At 42.2% G+C, this 23,039-nt stretch overlaps 1 protein-coding gene and 1 long non-coding RNA gene across 2 annotated transcripts in view; one reads left to right on the top strand and one right to left on the bottom strand.

The window, feature by feature from the left end:
* LOC134226362 (uncharacterized) overlaps positions 1 to 23,039 on the top strand; it is a 50,155-nt gene that overhangs the window by 7,042 nt on the left and 20,074 nt on the right. The window lies entirely within an intron of this gene.
* The window catches only part of LOC134226360 (beta-1-syntrophin), a 728,606-nt gene continuing 726,222 nt past the window's right edge, over positions 20,656 to 23,039 (bottom strand). The window contains exons 11-12 of the mRNA XM_062707096.1: positions 20,987 to 21,169; positions 20,656 to 20,926 (exon numbers count right to left, since the gene is read on the bottom strand). Of these exons, the coding sequence (XP_062563080.1) occupies positions 20,843 to 20,926; positions 20,987 to 21,169 (267 nt within the window). The 3' untranslated portion in view covers positions 20,656 to 20,842. The remainder of the gene's footprint in view (positions 20,927 to 20,986; positions 21,170 to 23,039) is intronic.

Genomic DNA, 23,039 nt, shown 5'->3' with positions numbered 1-23,039 from the left:
TCGATATCAGCATTCAAGAAAGCAGTTTATCAGCTAGTGAATTGATCCTGTTAAGATCAATGTAGAAGTCAATCAAAGAAGTAACTTATTTTCAAATCTTCTAAACGACGCACTTCATGTTATCATCATAAATCTTAAACATAAAAGACATTGTCTTAAGTTAATGGAAAGCAATAAAAATGAAATGAAATGAAATGAATTGGTTCCCCGTAGACCTCCAAGCTTACGTCATCTGCGAAACCGACGATCTTAACACCAGGAGGAAACTTTAGCTTCAAAACCCCGTCATACATAAGGTGCCATAGTACCGGGCCCAGTATTGAACCTTGCGGAACTCTTTCTGTTGGATCGCTATCTCGGCGGTCTTTACCTCCGAGTTAATAGCGTCCGAGCAGCAGGAACTATGCAGGGCTTGACGATCCCTTCCCAGGCCATCTGCGAGTTGTGGGGCTTGCCTAGGATGTGTTGGGGTTTGACAGTGGGCCCTGGTAAATTCCTATAAAAAGCTGCATGTATCCGCAAGTAGGCCCCACCAAAGTGACCGTGTGTCGCTCAAAGCGCACAAGTCCTGGTGTTAGGTGGGACGCTCAATAGCCCTGACACGACGGCCCTCCGACGAGACAGGAGGTTTGCGCAGGCCCAATAAGTCGAACAATAATTACGAACAATATAAGAGATAATGCGACTCGATATAATCGGCAAAGACCTAGGCGACGAATAAAGGATCACGATTGGAAGCTTGGAACATGGAACTGCAAGTCGATAGGTTTCGCAGGTTGCGACAGGATGATCTACGATGAATTACATCCCCGCAACTTCGACGTCGTGGCGCTGCAGGAGATTTGCTGGACAGGCCAGAAAGTGTGGAAAAGCGGGCATCGAGTGGCTACCGTCTACCAAAGCTGTGACACCACCAACGACCTGGGAACCGGCTTCATAGTGCTGGGTAAGATGCACCAACGTGTGATTGAGTGGCAGCCAATCAACGCAAGGAAGTGCAAGCTGAGGATTAAATGCCGTTTCTTCAACTATAGCATCATCAACGTGCACTGCCCACACGAAGGGAGACCCGACGACGAGAAAGAAGCGTTCTACGCACAGCTGGAGCAGACATACATCGTCATCGGTGACATGAACGCACAGGTAGGAAGGGAGGAAATGTATACACCGGTCATCGGACCGGATAGTCTGCACACCGTATCGAATGACAACGGCCAACGATGCATAAACTTCGCAGCCTCCCGCGGAATGGTAGTCCGAAGCACCTTCTTTCCCCGCAAAAATATCCACAAGGCCACATGGAGATCACCTAACCAAGAAACGGAAAGCCAAATCGACCACGTTCTAATCGACGGTAAATTCTTCTCCGACATCACGAACGTCCGCACTTACCGCAGTGCGAATATTGAATCCGACCACTACCTCGTTGCAGTATGCCTGCGCTCAAAACTCTCGACGGTGTACAACACGCGTCGAAGTCGGGCGCCGCGGCTTAACATTGGGCGGCTACAAGACGCTAGACTAGCCCAAGAATACGCGCAGCAGCTGGAAGTGGCTAGGCGCAGCGTCTCTTGAAGATGGCTGGAGAGATATTCGATCCGCCATTGGTAGCACCGCTACCGCTGCACTTGGCACGGTGCCCCCGGATCAGAGAAACGACTGGTATGACGGCGAATGTGAGCAGTTAGTAGAAGAGAAGAATGCAGCATGGGCGAGATTGCTGCAACACCGCACGAGGGCGAACGAGGCACGATATAAACAGGCGCGGAACAGACAAAACTCGATTTTCCGGAGGAAAAAGCGCCAGCAGGAAGATCGAGACCGTGAAGAGACGGAGCCTGCTGTACTGTAGAAATGCCACGACTTTAAAGCCGCATATGATACAATCGATCGGGACCAGCTATGGCAGCTAATCGACGAACACGGATTTTCGAATAAACTGATACGGTTGATCAAAGCGACGATGGATTGGGTGATGTGCGTAGTTCGAGTTTCAGGGGCATTCTCGAGTCCCTTCGAAATCCGCAGATGGTTACGGCAAGGTGATGGTTTTCGTTTCTGCTATTCAACATCGCTATAGAAGGGGTAATACAAAGAACAGGGATTAACACGAGTGGTACGATTTTCAATAAGTCCGTCCAGCTATTTGGCTTCGCCGACGACATAGATATTATGTTACGTAACTCTGAGAAGATGGAAAAAGCCTACATCAGACTGAAGAGGGAAGCCAACTGGATCGGACTAGTCATCGAAGACGAAGTACATTATAGGAAGAGGTTCAGGAGAAGACAATGTGAGCCACCCACCGCGAAATCGTACGTACTTTGGACTCCGCAAAACGCTCCGATCGAATAGAGTTCTCGGTAGTTCTCTACGGACACGAGACCTGGACGATGCTCGTGGAGGACCAACGCGCACTTGGAGTTTTCGACAAGAAAGTGCTGCGTACCATCTATAGAGAGGTGCAGATGGCGGACGGTACGTGGAGGAGGCGAATGAACTACGAGTTGCATGAGCTGCTGGGAGAACCATTCATCGTTCACACCGCGAAAATCGGACGACTGCGGTGGGCCGGGCACGTAGCCAGAATATTGGACAGTAACCCGGTGAAAATGGTTCTCGACAACGATCCGACGGGCACAAGAAGGCGAGGTGCGCAGCGGCCAAGGTGGATCGATCAGGTGGAAGATGACTTGCGGACCCTCCGTAGACTGCGTGGTTGGCGACGTGTAGCCATGGACCAAGCCGAATGGAGAAGACTCTTATATACCGCACAGGCCACTTCGGCCTTAGTCTGAATAAATAATAATAAATAATACCACAAAAGTTCAACTCAATGGACGCAGTGGTTCTACGCCCCAACTAAAATAAAATCCTGTTAGTTCCCGCTATACTTTACTTCAAGTATAATTCAACACTTGTATAATTTTCACTTGCCCTGCATATACTGACAGAAATGGGTAATATCGCCGAAACACTACTTCACCCTATGTCACATCAATTAATAATGGCTTTCTGTTTTTTTATATTGATATGTTCAACCTGTAGCTGAACACACATTAAGCCAATTTGTGCGGATATCTTACATGCTCCGTAGGCTTTATGAGGAATATTTTTCCGTGACGTTACAACGCAAACTTTATCTAGGTAGGTGAAACTCAGGCTATTTACCACCGATTTTATTTCTATTACCACCAAAACAAAACTTTTTCCGAGTAGAAACAGCATACGAAATTTTAAATTCAAGGCTTATATGTACTTCTCAGAAAATTTAAAACAGTCAATTTTTCATGATGTTACAACGGTTCTTTGTGACAGATTTCACTTTATCAATATTCATATTTCTTACAATTTTATATTAAATTTTACATAGGGTACTAATTCTATACTTTTTCATCTATGAAAAGGTAAGAACAGAGTGCAAATTGATGTATCAGAACCCAAACAACAGTCAATTTGGGAAAATATGTCACTCTTCATTACTATCAATAATACCAATTGTTAATCAAAAACTTATTTTTCGCTAAACTATTATCATACCAAATATTTTATTTGATGTTTTAGGTATTGGAAAATATGGGAAACACATAGATAATGTAAAAAAATTAGCTTGAAAAATTAGTGCTCCGGTGGACCTGTCACAATGTGTCTTTTACATATAAGTGTTTTTTATTCTTTATTTAATCACAAGCAAATCATTAAACACCTTTATCGCAATCGGTGACTAATCCTTATCTTCCTCATATTATTATCATGATCGTTACTTCTCGTGACCTTTTCTATCCGTAAAAGCTCAAATCCCGATGTCAATCACGTACCCATGGTTAGTTTGTAACCCGCGGTGCTTTGGTCTGGAAAACAGTTTTTTGCACTGTTTTCCGCTCGTCCAAATAAACCCCCGGCTCTGTCGGCGTTCACATCTTCTGCTCACGCCAGTTCCTACCAGCAGCCACTTGGTAGTTTGCTCCCCCGAAGGCATTTGCAAGCAAAGCAAACAACCGACAACGACGGCAACGTATAAAGCCCACCAGTCCGTGTCCGGAAGGGAGACAACACAGCATAATCTAGCGATATCCACTGCACTCATCTTAAACTAACCAACTGGACAACTACCGGACTCTAAGGGAGGCTTTCATTCGGTTGGACGTGTTTGTATTTAGCTGTCCGGTTGAGTTTTTCGGCGGCCAGTCAGTTGCAACGTGCAGTCCGGAAGAAACTCCGTATATCATTTTACTTCGAAATAAGCGCAGCGAACGAAATGGAACCGGGACCGGGCAGCAGTGGCCAGCGACTCTGAAATAATTTGCATTTGGGGTTTTCTTGTTTCAGGGTGAACTTTTTTCTCTCTCGAATCCGTATCCCGGAATGACATTACCCTTTTTCCACTGAAGAGGGCGTTATTATGCACAAATGAAAACATCCGGATTAGTGCAGTGCACAGAGCAATGGGATGGGAGAAAAGCTTTTTTAATGCATATGCGACTGACTTTGCCACTTTCACGGATCCCGGGCTGTTTTGATGTGGAAGTGGTTCGTCGGTCGGCTGGGCGAAGGGTAAAACACAAATGAAGGAAGGAAGGAAGCAGAAGATGCAAAGTTACAACTGAGTGCATTTACTGAGCTGACATGGTGGTACCAGCTGTGGCTTGAAGTTGTGCTGACTGCATTATGCTATGAGTGTACAGGATTGGTCGTTTTTCACAATTAGTTGCACGGTTTTTACATATCAGCATAATTCTGTATTAGTGTTGACGGGTGGAATAATCCCGAACGATACAGATTAAATGTATCATCCGGAAGTGCAGCAAAGGGAATTAATATTAGAAATAATGGTACAGTACAATGAAATAATGATACAGTTTTTAAACGGCTTCGTGCACTTCCACAAGAAATTCAATAGCATCGTATACAGGAACCGCAATTCTGATTCAAGATCAAACAGTGTTGGTAGAGGCATATTCAAATCTCAGTCGAACAACTAGTCGCCGCTATTCTATCGTTGGGTCGCACAGTGCTTTATCCCTTGGACAAAAATGGAAAAATCGACTCTCGTATTTAGTCGAATCAAGTAGGCCATGATATTAACATATGTTTCAAATATGCTGTATGCGCATTAGTATCTTCGTGAGGTCACTGGGACGATCAAAACAACTCGTGTTTGTAAACATTTTCATCGCTGAAAGTGGGTGATTTATTACCTGTTAGTGAAAAGCATCTTTTTCATTGCCTAAGTTTCCGAACGGTACCTTTCACTGTGACAATCGATATGGAAAGCGTAAAATCAAGTAAGTGAAATCCAATTCAATGTGTTTAGGTTGAATATATTTCGATCATTGTAATAAGTAAAGCTTCCAAGTCATGCGCATGAAGTTATATAGGAAGAAATAATCTACAACTTCAAACAGCTCTTAAAAAAGTACATCAAAAAACATTTCTGAAAATCGCACCAGATTTCACTTATAGTATTCTTAAGAGAATGGAAGTGATTTCAGCTGCTCTTATTTGCTCTAATTATTGATGTTAACGATTTTCTAGGTGATACTGTTGCGCTCTATAACATGCATATATACAAACAGTGGCTTTCCGTTGACCCGTCCCAACGAAAAGCTCATGTGTTGAAGTTTGGTTTTGGAAGTTTTGGAAGTCTGGTTTATATAACCTACATGATTTCTCCAAGGAACTTGAGAATGAGCTCAAGCAGTTTTGCAAATTATTTTGTTTTAGAATTGATCAAAAATGGTCAAAGAGCTTTCGATCATCCGAGAAATTCGAGAAGCAAAACTCTCACTGGTTGTCTTCGTTGGTAAATCTTCCTCAAATCAATCCGAAGAAAAATATTGAATGAATTGGCGAGTCTTCATTCAACATCGCGAAGGGAAGACCTCAAAAACCGTTTCAGGACTGTTCACATAAAACCAAGAAACGACGTGTTGAAGACCTCATTTATAATAATGAACCTGAGGAGCTAGCATTTGCGGCCAATATATCAAGTAGCTCAAGCGCAAATCAGGAAAAGGTTATGACAGCGGCACAAGCACTGGCGTTGTACATTGACTTGGATTTATCCGAGAGAAAGTACAATCTGCTCCGAAGTACTTTAAATGAGGTACATGCAAATCTGCTTCCTATCCTTTACGCACTGAAAAAGGAACTGTGCATAAGTTATTGCTGCACAGTTCAGACATTATGGAAGCCTTTGAATTTCCCGTTGGCCAATTATCCGAGGAAGCATTGGAAGCCAACAAGATTATCAGAGGAAATCGTTTGAAGCATACAAGAAAATCTTCGAGGGTCAATACCAACACAGACCTGATGAATTATATGCTACTCTCTTCTGATCCATCAGTATCTGGAAAACGGAAACCAGCTTCGAATAACCACCATACAGATAATGATGATATTTCTACATACTTTGTTGATGAAGTAGACGATGACGATTCCGTTTCTCTGTTCAGTGATGATAAGTAGTTGACAAAATAATCGGAGTAAGAATAAAAAGAAATAAAATAGAATTTTGAATTTGATATTCATTAAATTTATTTATTACAAACATCGGTGTGAAATCTTTTAAATAGGGGTATTGGACAATTTAAATTAACAAATTCCAGTTTTTTTTTACACCGTCGTTTAAAAACAATAGCTCAAATCATTTCTAAAGATATCCTGATTCAATAGTATAAACATGAGAGCTGGCATTTACGCCACTTATGAGATGGTCAATTGCAAATTGGTCAATCATACCTCATATTTTTCCTGAAAAGATCCTGCTTCTTTGAGGCATATCGTGAAATCTGGCGTTTACGGCGTTTATGCAATTATCTGTTCAACATAGGTCAATTACACAAATAGTAGTTTTAATCATTAGTGACAATTTTTCCGAATGGATCTCGATTATACGGAAGCATATTATATGTTATGAAATTTGGCGTTTACGTCACTTATGTAATTATCAGTTTTACATAGGTCAATAATGCGAATAGTAGAAAAACTAGTTTACAACCATTTTCCCAAAGACACCATTGAGTTAAAACGGGTAGAATGTAAGTTATGATTTTTGTCTTGTAGCTCCATACGTTTGCAGCACTGTGGGTCGCTACAGGCAATGTTCCAATCACGCTTCCACACCAACGTCGACAGAATCGCAGTCGCCAAGCGATAGAATCGTAGTTTTTGTGTACATCATTCAATGTTTAGATGAAGAAAGTAAATTCAATGCATTTAGCAAAGAAGAACTCAAAAAAAGATTCTTCGGACCATGAATCCGGTGAGGTTTGACTTGCGCTTTATTTGAATAGTGGAAGATTTTTGAGAATTTGAGTTTTTCCTAACACTACAGAGGATGCACATTACTCACTCAATAAGGTATGATGAGTGACCATTTTTCGGTCACTTCCAAAGTTGTAACAAGTCGAATTGCTTGTTTTCTCGCTTTTTTCATCCATTTCAACCTTCACCAATATAGGGAGTCTCGTTTCGACCGTCTTGGTCTTCCAGTGCGGTTGGTTTTTGCGCTCTACTTTTGTGCGGTGATTCGCCTAAAAGTAGAACAATAGAACCAGTGCAGTGACCGCGGTCGAAACAAATATGTAGTGTGTAAAAAAGTGCTGCAGATCCGGAAGACGAGCGCATGTTTGTGCTTGCAAGGGCTGATCGATTGTTATCAAGGGCAATGTCCTTGCTAATATTGCGATCAAGGCTATGTAAATGCTCAAACATATTCAGTGTCAGATTTATTGAGGAGAGGTAAGGTTTTGATGATCCGTAAATTTAACACGCACGCACTCACACAAACGCACACACACATTCACATTATACACACATACATATACACAAATACATACATATACTGATGGACATGAGTGTTCGTCATGTTTTCATAGTAGCTCTATTAAAACATGACGAATACTTTTGTCTATCAGTGTAGACATATAAACACACATACACACTCATATACACACATACACGCTCATATACATCATACAAAAAACACGTACACGATTTTTATCATATATTAGGTATCTATATTATTGGAAGCGTTTGGTACGGGAGGTCCACGCTTTCTTCCTTTCCCCTCGATTCCAAGCTACTGAGTAACTTTAGGTATTCCTGAAGTCGCTCAATATCTAGAAGTCATCTCTGCGGTACATACTGCGTAGTTGGCCTGGCCATATGAAAAGAAAAATGACAGAATTCAGAAACCGTAATTTTCCAGGATGCTTTCAAGTATTGGCTACGCATGTATGAGATTAGATTAGATAGATTAGATTCCAACCTTCACCAATATAGTGACTAAAAGAAGTGCAACCCGAGTAACATTTCAGTTTCAATAACGGTTTTAGAAACCATTAGCTACTTTATGCCTTATAGAGTATCTCGCACATAGGGTTTTCTCGCAAATGCTGCATTTAGCAAATTCGAATCATATAGCTAACCATATCGGGCTTTCCCAGCTCCGCTTTTAGAGGAAGTGTTTACGTTAAGGTTACCTTATGTTGCGTTATGCAGGATATCGTAATTATCGAAACTTCCTATATGGATATTTATTCTGAGGGAGGATCAGATACTCAGGCTTACATTTCTGTGACACTTTATGGTGCGACAAAATAGCACTGACGAACCAAATTATGCGTTGTTTTACGTACACAGTGGACAACTTTGTGTAAATTTAAATCATTGAACTACATACTTGAAGCGTGTTACCGCTTTTTTAGATCAGTATGGGGGGAAAACATTTACAGTGAAATTTCACGAAATTCAACATTTTCATCTAAAAGCTGAACACTTTGCTTCATAAATTGATACCAAATATTTTCTAGAAAAGATCATACTTTGATAAAATTTATTTCGGATTTTTAGCTGTTTTAACTTTTAGCTGCTATACGCACATAGAAGCAAGTGTCTGAATGCTGGCAGCGGAATTTAGAAATCCAGCCACTGCTTTAGATTCATCGGATTCATCAGATCGCACAATGGCCGGAAGCCGGATTAAACCTTAAACATTTATTTTTCTTTCTTTTTTTGCACAAAGATATTATAATTTACTGTTTATTGCCCCAAGGCTGGGTTGGAAGAAGGATTGGATCAATATGGAGACGCAAGGTATCTCAAGTACCCTGATGAAGAAAGAATGTACACACCAACAATAAATAAGATTTATTTACCATTCGTGTTTGGGGCCGTTCATTGGTTACCTAAGGTGGTCTGTAATTTTCTTATGCTCCATATTAGCAAACATTTGAACCTTTCTTTACGAAATCAAAATTATCCCTGATTATGGTATTGAACTAGAATCTAGAATTAAAAAGACACTTGAAAATCTTGATTAGTACCAGCTGCTCATTGATTTCGACTTTTTATGTGTTGTGATTTTTGGGGAAAACATCATCTTGGAACGCAGGTTGCCGATATGTCAATCAAGCTCCATGTTTTTTTGGAAACGCTGTTTGGTACCGTTATTTTGTCGAATTTGTTTTGTTTTTATTCACTTTTTGTCTTTCTCGTATACTAAGTACCTATACATAAAGGCTAGCCACCATGTCCACAAACGGTGCTCTATTTACATCTATGACCATTGACCATGAGAGTTTTGTTACTTGATGAGCTTCTGAATTGGAGTGACTCAGCAGGTGGGAACAAACGCAACACTAATTCATATTTTATTGCTAGTTCTATACCGCTCTGGATCAATAAAAAAAATTAAGGACAAGCCTTCCGGACTCAAAAACAAAAAGCACTCGCGGTTTCAAGGGCACCCCATACGATTTGAAAGCACCGGACAACTGTCATTTTTTTATTACAGTCAACTCTCTACATCTCGATGTTTTATATCTCGATATCTCTCCCTATGTCGATGGTTTCCCTCAATCCATTCAATATACATACATTTGGGCTTCCTACATCATGATAACCTCTCTATCCCGATATCTCTCTATTTCGATGGGTTCTGATCATATTTTGTTCAGGAATCACTCTCCTTATGTCGATATGTACGATACGAGGGCAGCAGGGACTATGTCCAAAGGCTTGACGATCCCTCCCCAGGCCATCTGCGAGTTGTAGGGCTTCATAAACGGCTGGCAGTTTACGAGCCGATTTACACAAATGGCGATCCTGCGAGGAGGTAATTGAATGTTTTTCTATATTCATTTTTTTCTACTGTGGGTAAACCAGCTGCTTAGTATTTTGTTCGAGGTACCTACTTTTTTGTTAAAACTTTATGCATTGCTGGTTGTGGAAACGTAATGAAGCAAGTGGTTGTAAGTGCGGTGTGGTGCTTGAACATATAGTGACAATGATTGTGAATTTGAATAGGAATGGAAATAATACCTAGTAGGAACGTGAAAGTAAATTTTTGAACTAAACAAAAAAAAACCAGATTAATCCACCTAGCGTTGGTGGTGCCTTTCTCGCATTTAGTTAAGACACCAACCTTATATGGGGTTTATATGGTCCAATGTATCATTTTCTTCATAACTTTTAAACGCAATGACCGATCGTTATAAAATTCAATAGTGATCAACAAGGCTTTGTCCCCTGTCGAATGAAACGTGTTGCGAGAAAATCGTTTAAGGATTACTATACGAAAAGTTGTCTAATGTTTTTTATAGCTTTTGTGCACACACATACACACATACATACACACGGACAGACGGACATGTGCTCAGCTCGTCGAGCTGAGTCGATTGGTATATAATACTATGGGTCTCAGAGGCTTCTATAAAAAGTTCGTTTTCGGAGTGAAATGATAGCCTTCGGTACAACTTAGTTGTACGAGAAAGGCAAAAATCAGGAAGTTTGGGTTGGTCTAAAAACGGCAGCAGATCGAGACGACCGCGACGGAATGTAGGTAAGTACTAATGATATTGTATGAGGTAGTGGATCGAGGCGATCACGATTATAAAATTTCATGAAATGGCTTGGAAGCGGATCAGGACGACCGCGCATAAAATACGATATGGTGAACAATTCGTTTGGCACGGCAAATGCTGGGTAAAGCGTACCATTGGTACTTCGCGTAGCTGAAGGAATAAAACAGACTCAATCTCGCGGTTTTTAGCCTCTCACCCAGCAACTCCTATCCCTATCTCCCCGCGGTGCTGGTCGGGATACGAGCAACCTTAGGGAAGATCGGGTAACCAACCCCGGTGGGAACTATGCTCGTATGCTGACAGGGAAGGGGGGGTTTGCTCCTCTCCGGAGGTGCAAGTCTTATTGAGCGTCTGTTCCCCATGTTAGGATCGGCTCACAACAGCGTCTGTTCTCCATGTTAGGGGCGGCTGATCATCGTCCGAGTGCCAGCGAGGGACTCTAAGTGAAACTGTGCACCATGGTTCACCGAAAATAAGGAGGAATGGTCCTCCGGAAATTTAGGGGGTTTGGTGTACGGCCCTGCAAGCCAGCCAAAAAAACTCACGCAACAAATAATCAACAAGAGAGTACGGACCGGAACAATCTGCGAAGACTACTGCGACGAAAGGGGACTAGCGATTGGAAACTCGGTTCGTGGAACTCCAAATATCTCAATTTCATCGGAAGCACACGCATACTCGCCGATGTGCTCAAGGACCGTGGATTCGGCATCGTAGCGCTGCAGGAGGTTTGTTGGAAGGGATCAATGGTGCGAACGTTTAGAGGTAATCATACCAGAGCTGCGGGAACACACACGAGCTGGGAACAGCTTTCATAGTGATGGGCGACATGCAAAGGCGCGTGATCGGGTGGTGGCCGATCAACGAGAGAATGTGCAGGTTGAGGATCAAAGGCCGGTTCTTCAACTTCAGCATAATCAACGTCCATAGCCCACACTCCGGAAGCACTGATGATGATAAGGACGCATTCTACGCGCAGCTGGAACGTTAGTACGATAGCTGCCCAAGCCACGACGTCAAAATCAGAAGTAACGCTGACGAACGAAAACGGCCTATGACTAATTGATTTCGCCGCCTCCAAGAATATGACCATTCGCAGCACCTACTTCCAACACAGCCTCCCGTATCGGTACACCTGGAGATCACCACTGCAGACAGAATCACAAATCGACCACGTTCCGATTGATGGACGGCACTTCTCCGACATTATCGACGTCAGGACATATCGTGGCGCTAACATCGACTATGAGCACTATCTAGTGATGGTTAAACTGCGCTCTTGAGGACTGCTGGAATACAGTCAAAGCAGCCATTAACGACGCAGCGGAGAACAACGTCGGGTATATGGGACGAAGTCGACGGAACGATTGGTTCGACGAAGAGTGCAGACAGATTCTGGAGGAGAAGGACGCAGCGCGGGCGGTCGCGCTGCAGCAAGGTACCCGACAGAACGGAAGCGGAGACAGCAGACCCGCCTTTTTCAGGAGAAGAAATGCCGCCTGGAAGAAGCGGAGTGCGAGGAGATGGAACAGCTGTACCGTTCTCAAGAAACACGCAAGTTCTACCAGAAGCTCAATGCATCCCGCAAAGGCTTCGTGTCGCGAGCCGAAATGTGCCGGGATAAGGATGGGAGCATCTTGACGGACGAACGTGTGGTGATCGAAAGGTGGAAGCAGCACTACGAGGAACATTTGAATGGCGCTGAGAGTACAGGCAGTGAAAGTCAAGGCAGCGGAGGAGATGACTACGTCAGTTCAGCGGACGATGGAAGCCAACCAGCCCCCACCTTGAGGGAAGTTAAGGATGCCATCCAACAGCTAAAGACCAATAAAGCAGCTGGTAAGGATGGGATCGGAGCTGAGCTCATCAAGATGGGCCCGGAAAAGCTAGCCACTTGCCTGCACAAATTGATAGTCAGAACTTGGGAAGCTGAACAGCTACCGGAGGAGTGGAAGGAAGGGGTTTTTTTGCCCCATCTACAAGAAAGGCGACAAGCTGGAGTGTGAGAACTTTCAAGCGATCACTATCCTTAATGCCGCTAACAAAGTGATATCCCAGATCATCTTCCGTCGTCTGTCACCATTAGTGAATGAGTTCGTGGGAAGTTATCAAGCCGGCTTCGTTGACGGCCGCTCGACAACGGACCAGATCTTTACTGTACGGAAAATCCTTCAAAAATACCGTAAATACCAGGTCCCAATGCATCATCTGTTCGTTGATTTCAAGGCGGCATACGACAGTATAGACCGCGTAGAGCTATGGAAAATTATGGACGAGAACAGCTTCCCTGGGAAGCTTACCAGACTGATCAAAGCAACGGTGGATGGTGTGCAAAACTGTGTGAAGATTTCGGGCGAACACTCCAGTTCGTTCGAATCGCGCCGGGGACTAAGACCAGGTGATGGACTTTCGTGCCTGTTGTTCAACATTGCGCTAGAAGGTGTCATGCGGAGAGCCGGGTGTAACAGCCGGGGTACGATTTTCAACAGATCTAGTCAATTTACCGCACCAAATGTGTCATGTACAAGACGCTAATAAGACCGGTTGTCCACTACGGACATGAAACATGGACAATGCTCGAGGTGGACTTGCTAGCACTCAGAGTATTCGAGAGACGGGTGCTTAGTACCATCTTTGGCGGTGTGCAAGAAGACGGTGTGCAAGAAGACGGTGTGTGGCGGCGAAGAATGAATCATGAGCTCGCCCAACTCTACGGCGAACCCAGTATCCAGAAGGTAGCTAAATCCGGAGGGGTACGATGGGCAGGACATGTTGCAAGAATGTCGGAAAGCAACCCTGCAAAGATGGTGTTCGCTTCCGATCCGGCAGGTACAAGACGGCGTGGAGCGCAGCGAGCGAGATGGACGGACCAGGTGCAAAACGACTTGGCGAGCGTGGATGGAGAGATGCGGCCTCGAACCGTGTATTGTGGCGTCAAATTGTTGATTCAGTGTTATCTGTTTAGATGTAGACTAAATAAATGAAAAAAAAGTTCAGCAAGTATGTTGCATACATCAAGGGGTATCATTTGTGAAAAATTTATTTTTGATTAATTCACCTAAAAATGAGATATAAATTTTATTTTTTTCCAAAATTTGTTGAAACAAAATGGCGTCTCTGGGAAAGTTGTCAGAAATAGTGTACAGAAAAACTTTGTCAAAGACACTACGGGTCTATCTATCGAAACGAAGCGAAAAGCTATTTTTTTCGGGACCACCCTATCTATACCCCCCCCCCCCATACAAATTGGCGGACAAAAATATTTTCTTCCTTTTTTCGAGCTTATAAGATATTTTTAATGTTGTCATAACAGGGAAATGTTGTTAAGTAACAATTCCAGTCATTTCGCGACTAACTTTTGAAAAGGGCCTAATATTTTGACTCTTTAATCAAAAATATAAATAAAGTTCCAAACGACATTGAATTTTTATTCACAAAATATCAAGAACAAATAGGGAAGAACGTTTATTATAGTAGAATATTGAAATTTGTGTTGCTGTGATGCACACTAAGGAAAAAAAGACAAATTTTGGAGCACAAGCGTTTTTTTTTCAAATCGCGTTTTATAAAAATGGCGCAAATCGAAAATCTTGCGCAAACGATTTTCCGTGGGAATCTAAAAGTTCATTTCATTTATTCAGACTAAGGCCGAAGTGGCCTGTGCGGTATATAAGAGTTTTCTCCATTCGGCTCGGTCCATGCCTACACGTCGCCAACCACGCATTCTACGGAGGGTCCGCAAGTCATTTTCCACCTGATCGATCCACCTTGCCCGCTGCGCACCTCGCCTTCTTGTGCCCGTCGGATCGTCGTCGAGAACCATTTTCACCGGGCTACTGTCCGACATTCTGGATACGTGCCCGGCCCACCGCAGTCGTCCGATTTTCGCGGTGTGAACGATGGATGGTTCTTCTAACAGCTGATGCAACTCGTGGTTCATTCGCGTCCTCCACGTACAGTCCGCCATCTGCACCCCACCATAGATGGTACGCAGCACTTTCCTTTCGAAAACTCCGAGTGCGCGTTGGTCCTCCACGAGCATCGTCCAGATCTCGTGTCCGTAGAGGACTACCGATCTAATGAGCGTTTTGTAGATTGTCAGTTTGGTACGGCGGCGAACTTTATTCGATCGGAACGTCTTGCGGAGTCCAAAGTATGTACGATTTCCAGCCACTATGCGTCTCCGAATATCTCTGCTGGTATCATTTTCGGCAGTCACCAGTGAGTCCAAGTACACAAATTCTTCTACCACCTCGATTTCGTCACCACCGATGCAAACTCGCGGTGGATGGCTCACATTGTCTTCTCTTGAACCTCTTCCTATCATGTACTTCGTATTCGACGTGTTGATGACTAGTCCGATCCGCTTGGCTTCCCTCTTCAGTCTGATGTAGGCTTCCTCCATCTTCTCAAAGTTACGTGCCATAATATCTATGTCGTCGGCGAAGCCAAATAGCTGGACAGACTTATTGAAAATTGTGCCACTCGTGTTAATCCCTGCTCTTCGTATTACCCCTTCCAAAGCGATGTTGAATAGCAGACACGAAAGACCATCACCTTGCCGTAACCTTCTGCGGGTTTCGAAGGGACTCGATAATGCCCCTGAAACTCGAACTACGCACATCACCCGATCCATCGTCGCTTTGATCAACCGTGTCAGTTTATCCGGAAATCCGTGTTCGTGCATTAGCTGCCATAGCTGGTCCCGATCGATTGTATCATATGCGGCTTTGAAGTCGATGAATAGATGACGTGTGGGCACGTTGTATTCGCGGAATTTCTGCATTACCTGACGTACGGCAAACACCTGACCGTGGTGGTAGAGCGTTCGCCCATGAAACCCACCTGGTACTACCCCACGAACTCCCTTGCAATTGGTGCTAGTCGACGCTATAAAATTTGGGAGAGTACCTTGTTGGTGGCGTTCAGCAATGTGATTGCGCGGTAGTTGCTACAATCCAGCTTATCGCCCTTTTTGTAGATGGGACACACGACACCTTCCATCCACTCCTGCGGCAAAACTCCCTCCTCCCGAATCTTGGTAATGACGCAGTGCAGGGCTCTAGCCAGTGCCTCACCACCGTGTTTAAATAGCTCTCCTGGTAGTTGGTCAACCCCAGGGGCTTTGTTGTTCTTCAGCCTCCTGGATTTCTTGGAGATCCGGAGCCGGTAGAATTATGTCCTGCGCGCATTCTCCCAGGTCCATCACCATACCGCCTTCGTCTGCCACATTGCCATTCAAGTGTTCCTCGTAGTGCTGCCGCCACCTTTGGATCACCTTACGCTCGTTCGTAAGAAGGTTCCCGTGTATGTCCTTATACATATCAGGATGTGGCACGCGAGGTTTACTTGAACGGTTCAACTCCTCATTGAACTTTCGAGCGTTATAAGCGCGGTGCAGTTGCTCCGTCTCTTCACGGTCTCGATCTTCTTGCTGGCGCTTTTTCCTCCGGAAGATCGAGTTTTGTCTGTTCCGCGCCTGTTTATATCTGGAATCTGAAAGTACACACACATCCCAAATATGATCCCCAACAAAATATCTCCACGGGGAAATGCAAAGAAAAAAGTGGCTGACTTTATGAGTTAAAAATATCTCAAAATGTCGGTGTTTTCTACGTATTTTGGTTTTTAAAATATTTTTCCTTCATGCTATCACGATTTTTATTAATGCGATATGAAAGCTCTTTTAATTATCTTTACAATGCTATATATAAAGCTTGGTATCCTATCAGAAAAAACATTTCAAAAATTGGTATGAAGTGAAGCAAGATTTTAAAAAGAAAAACCGCGTTTTTTACCTTTTCTCAACTTTAATAACTAATATCTTAAAAACTATAACTCGTAGGGACCTGAAATTTTGGAATTTTCTTATCTTGTGTATCTACTTTCGAAAATCCCCAATAGTGCTCTGGTCCTATAGTTTTGTCTGACACTGTATAGTTTTGCAAATCGTTTACCATGACGGTTCCTACACAATACTGCCCTAATCCAAACTCAATTTCTGCATTACTTGAATCCTTTTCAACCCCTCATCGATTGGCATGCATTCGGACGCATTGCGGACATTGCATTGAATTGTCAGTTTTTACATACTGAGGATGTTTGCTGAACTGTATCATCGCCTTTGAAATAAGAATTCCAGCTGATGAACAATGTGAATTTGATTGAGAAGCTTGAGTACCTATGATGTTTGTGTCGGAGTTTAAGCAGTCCTTGGTAATTTACCAATGATTAGGTACTATGCTGCCGCTAACCGCAAGTCAGACTTATCTGGATATGGCGTCCATATACAGATAAGTCTGACTTGCGGTTAGGGGCAGTACGGATCATCGGATTATCTTTGTAAAATCGCCAGTTCTCTCACGTTTCACTTACCTTGGATGATAACATCAGAAGATTCAATCAATGCGGATGTGATACACCACAAGGACTAAGAAAACTTTAATTTCATCGTTTGCGTTTCAGTAAATTTCCCTTTTGTATTACGCTTTGATCTCTGGTTGATGTTTTTGCTTCACGTATTAGTACAGATTAAATAGAAAGTTGCCACACATGTTTACACAAGTTTACCACCTCTCGTTCATTCAATAGTGCTTTGAAATTTTGGATCTGCTTCGCATTTACTTGTGAAAATTGTACGCTTTGGGTTGCTGCTGTCTTCCAATTTGTTAGTGAGTTGTAACTACTTGATTTTCATCCATCTTTTTTTTCATTGTTTTCTTCTACTTGCATTTTTCTTCCACAAAAACCTTGAAAATATGTATGTGAGTGTTCCGTAGCGATGATTCCAACCACCTGTGCTGCAGAATATGTACACGCACGTGGGTGGGTCGTACGTTTCCCGATCGATCTCAGACCTTCTGGTTATATCCAACCGCTACCTATTTAACAATGAGTTGACTTCGGAATTGATAGAGACGTTTAAAAAGGAATGAAAGGAAAAAAGCTTTTCTCCTGGATAGAGTCTGTCTACAGTTTGAGTTAGTAAAAACTATTCTTCCTCCGCACCTTGGCATCCGACTCGATGATGACGGCGACGACGACTATAAGAACATTTTTCTCGTCGAAGACGATAGTGGTCGAGAGAAATCTTATTTCGATTTTCCCTAGTTTTCCTTTCGCTTATTTCCGGTTGGTAGAAGGGAGGAAGATTTTTATCGAATCAGTCATTTATTTCTTTCGTTGGTTTAGCTGGCTGTCGTAAAAAGAGTTGATTTTCTACGTTTGTTGAGATGTGGAAATGGAACTCGAGAGTTGATCTGGTTTGTTGTGTGCATTATCTCTCCCTTTTGTTTTTTCTCTGTTCTACTGTTTTTATGACAACGTGGATGAATGTGTTTGTGTATTTACAGAGTTTTATTTTATTATTGGGAAACTTTTCAATCTGGTTTCGATTTTACGGATTTGGGTGGATATCTTACACAAAAATTTCCTATAAACTTGATATGATTTCTATCTGTCCGTCATTTCCGGTTTTTGGTTGCCAGTGGCATAACAATGGATTCCGAATATTCTTTCTTGGTTTTGCTTCTGGGTGGTCGGGATATCGGATGTCAAAATGGATATCGGAAGTTCGAAAGTCGATTACATCAAGTTGATCAGAGCCCGAATTGAAAGCATTCGTAGGAAAGAACCAGTGTTATTATCATTTCAAATCGTTGCATTCTTACATGCGCTTAGGAAATAGAATCGACTTTTATTTACATGGAAAATCTTTTTTTATGATTTTGAACTTTATTCCGGAGCGAGTTCATAAAAATGGAGCGATTTTCAAATATGTTCATAGCAGATGTTGATAACCAAAGATTCAAATTAATTTCGGAAATTGTGAAATACTAAAAAATAACATTTCCGCATAATTGTGATGTTCAGTCAACAAATTCTACTCGGGCTTGTTACCACTTTTTCTTTTCTTACAATGGAAAGGTATCATCTTTCTTGAATGGCGTAACTTAGAAAGACCAGACGGCACAAAACGTAGTGAACGCCACACTGTTACCCAGTTGCATTCCAAGAAACAGACAGGAGATCAAAACTAACTTCAGACAGAGTTCCTACCCTTCGTTCTACCATTCATGTTTTTGCCCCTTTCTGCAACTCGGACAAACTTTGATACTGAGCAAACTCCGAGCTCAAGTTCAGCCCATCCCGAAAGTGGAACACCAGCGAAGAAGAACGATGCAGCACTTTTGCTCGGACTATTATGATTATGCTATCGCTCATTCGCTCCTTCGTTCAATACCACGCTAATGGGTGATGAGAATTCCTGACGGTAGCCAAAAGTATGTCGTTTTATAAATGAGGAATTCTAGGAAGCTTGAGTAAAGAAGATGATGCACAAATCGAAAGCATCTCAATTGTAAGGAATTGTTTAGGCAATTCATTGAAGATGAACAAGACTAAAAACTGGCAAAGTTTGGTAACATTTACGAAATAATTAATCGTGATGCAAATTTGGAGAAAAAAAAAACGTTTGAACCTTATTGAATACGTATAATAAACATACACAAATGGAAACAATAGTTCATAATGGCCGAACCTTTCATTTGAACAACAGGGACATTGAAAAACACGTTTCTGGAACTAAATGGAACGAGCTCACCAATGTTTTAAAGTTGCGCAGCACATTTCAATAGCAATGTAACGAATACTCAATTTTGAATTAATGTTCCAAAAGTTTTCTTCAACTTTTGTAATAATAAGAAAACTTTAATTCTTGGGGCTTCTATTTCTATACATCCCACATTGAATTGGATTTAAACATTTCATGGAAATTTCGCTCGGTGTTTATTTTCAAGCTATTTTGATCGAGCGAGCATTCCCATGTTTTCCGGTTGCACTCCCTCCCCTCTCTTAGAAAGGGAAATTATGCAGTTCCCCGAAGGAAAAGTTAGTCGCTCGTTTTCTTTCAAAGCAGCGGCGCCTCGATGCTTGCCCTCATTCCAGTTGGAAGTTAATTAAATTAATTAAAATAACGATAACGATAGCTGGGCGTCCGTTCGCCCCTTGCATCACCCAGGATTGATGGGAGGAGGAATTTGATTTTTCCCGCTTCTTTGCAGTGAACTTTTCCTCGGAAGAAAGAGCATCAGGTAGTAACGTAGCTCTTGAAAGCAGATTTTTACAAGTTGGTCGATTCCGAGGCGGTATGCGCTGTGAATTCTACTCTGAAAACGTTTCAATCTAGGAAATTCTGCTGAATACCATCTTTTTTCTTTTCCCACCGGAAGAGTTCTGAAACTTGTGCAGTTTATCAAAAAATCTTTTTTTCCTTAATGTGGAAATTGTCCTCTCTGCTTTCTCTCGACTATAATCACTTTTTGTTTCACTTCATTGCTTCGAGTTTTCATGACATCTTGCACCCACCGACCAACAGAGCTTAACTTCCGTAAAACTTCCCCCATTATCCGTTAGCTTCGCTAATTAAATATCTCTAAATTTTCAATAAAATTTCCAACTTAACATATTTCCCTAGTTAGTTGCTTTATGTTTTCCACTTTGCACGATACTGAGAGTAAAAAGTGTACGGGCATTATTTCTTCCTTTACGGATTTTTTTTACTGTCGAAGTCGAGCTTCTCTAATTGAAAACAGTGTTCAACTATCATCACAATCAGTCACTGAAAGATTAGTCCGGCCTACCGGCTTTTTCGTCTTACATTATCTAATTCACACAACTGAATCCATTACAAAACAACAGAAATGCGATCACTTTAGTCGCATGCTTTACAAGACCTTACCTCAACTAGATAACTCAACCGACAGATACCTGTGTAGAATAACGAAAAACAAAACTTAAACAACTGGTGGTGTCTGTAGTTACAAACAGTGTGATATTTCTTTCCGACAGCTGCAGATGAGCCTTCTTAAATATGTACAATTTTTGTCAATCCATTGATTACATTAAAAGTGATTTTTCTTTATCCAAAGTTACAATACTTTTTCTTAGATTCGTTCAAATAATTGATGGCGCTCTTACGCCAACGAATGGACCTTCGCCGATAGGCAGTTGTGGAGGACAAATACTACGGGCTTTGGGCAGCATTCCATGTCCAGTTCCTGACGATAGAAATGTAGTTTTTGAATCGAAATCTCCAACAAATTGGTAGTAAAACTTACTATTTCGGCGCCGTCTTCGCTTCCGGTGAAGTCCAGATAGAGCAGCTTGGTGCCATCGTCGGCTGACCCTTTCAAGCGATCGAACGGGAACGACCACAACGGTTTCGAGCCGGTGCTTCCGAGGGCCGAATCCAGCAGGGTGAAGCCCCGATCCAGGTGGACGATTAGTTGGCAGGGACGACCCTGTTGGTAGAGTTGGGACAAATATTAATGGTGAGTTGAGTATTCACTGTTTATTAATCAGACATGGCTGCAGAGGCGTAGCCAGAAAATTGGTCAGGGGGGGAGGGGGTGGGTTTTGGGATTTCTGAATTTTTTTTTTCGAAAAAAATTTTTTTTTTCAAAGATTTTGTCTCTGGGGGGGGTTTATACCCAAAACCACCCCCGTGGCTACGCCACTGCATGGCGGCGTTTATGTTATTTTTAGTAGCATTATCAATTATTCTATTGTGCAATAAAATTTATAATAGTTGTTTATTGATAGATACATGCGTCAAGAACACGGAATCACGCATCAATTTGGTAAAGCCTAGTGGAGGTTATAAAACAAAATAAAAAGTTTTAATACGTAGACTAATAATTAAACAGTGCATTGCTGCCACTAATTGATACAATATTTCTATTAAACTCTTGCCTTGTCTTGTCTTAGCATATGCACAGCCAGTATTGAAAAGCATTTTGGAGATGTCTGTTGCATTTCCGAGCATTTTCTTGTCAGCATTAATATTTGCAGCATATCATAGATATGACTCATCGGTAATCAGAATTAATTTGGAATTCACGTAAGGAAGAAACGGGGATAGCCGTACAAACCGTTCCACATTCAGGTGGTGTATGGAAAAAATGACGTTGGGAGTGACATTGCTTGCTGGTCAATCTTTTAGGGATGAGGCTCACGTATTTCCCCCATATATCCTGGCCCTTATGCCTAAGTTAAAGCGCCGTTACTCGCTTGTTATGAAAAGAAATTCGAACCAAATTTCTTGTCGTGATTCTAACAAATTTACAATGGAAATTTCAACGCATTTTCGAATTAGGATCAATTGAACGAACGCCATTTGACCGAATGCCATTTGGCCGTGTAGTAGAAATGTGTTTCGTTATTAAGTGCGTGAAATAAGGTATGAGAATTGCGAAATGAGAAATGATATGTAAGACATCTGAAGTAAAAAGTGAATATAATTTGAAGTAAAAAGTGAAATGAGAAGAAAAAAAATTAATAGTGAGAGGTGATAAGTGAGCTGTTTGAAGTGAGGAAGAAGAAAGAATGACTGGCGTGAACTTTTATCACACAAGCCGAAACGACTTGGCAGCTGGGGTATTAGCCATGCTTTCGACCTTTACACAGTTAGGTCAGCAGTGGGGCAAGGTTGTAGCGGAAGTCTCTACATATGAGAAAATCTGCAAAAACTTGCCTGTGGGATGCTTTACCCCACAGTATCAGTCGTTGTCTCCTAGGAGGGAAGGGTCGTATAGCCGAAACCCGTTTGGCCGAATGTCACTAGGCGAAACAACCCAATACCGGAGCCCATCTGGCCGAAAGCCATTTGGCCGAAAAGGTCATTTGGCCGAAAAGGTCATTTGGACGAAAAGGTCATTTGGCCGAAAAGGTCATTTGGTCGAATAGGACATTTGGCCGAATAGGACATTTGACCGAATAGGACATATGGCCGAACATTTGTCCGAATAGGTTACTTGGCCAAACAGAACATTTGGCTGAATAGGTCATTTGACCGAAAATGTCATTTGGCCGAGCAGGACATTTGGCCGAATAGGTCCTTTGAAAAGTGTGAAATGATGTGCGAGAAGTGAGACGTCTCACTTCTCACTACTTATTTCCCATTTTACTTATTTATTTGTCGTCAAACAATACGTAGACCAAATTAACAATTTTATGCATTATATAACGTATATTAATTGACGAGTGGGAGCATAAAAATGAGGATTTTCAAGAACAACTGTACAATCTACTTCTTGTGATACAACAACGTTAATAAAGGTTACCATGGCATATTCTCTTCTTTTCTTGAGACTAAATAAATTGATCAACATG

Source organism: Armigeres subalbatus, chromosome 3, assembly GCF_024139115.2.
Source record: "Armigeres subalbatus isolate Guangzhou_Male chromosome 3, GZ_Asu_2, whole genome shotgun sequence".
Classification (NCBI taxonomy): domain Eukaryota; kingdom Metazoa; phylum Arthropoda; class Insecta; order Diptera; family Culicidae; genus Armigeres; species Armigeres subalbatus.
This window is presented reverse-complemented; position numbering and strand designations above follow the sequence as displayed.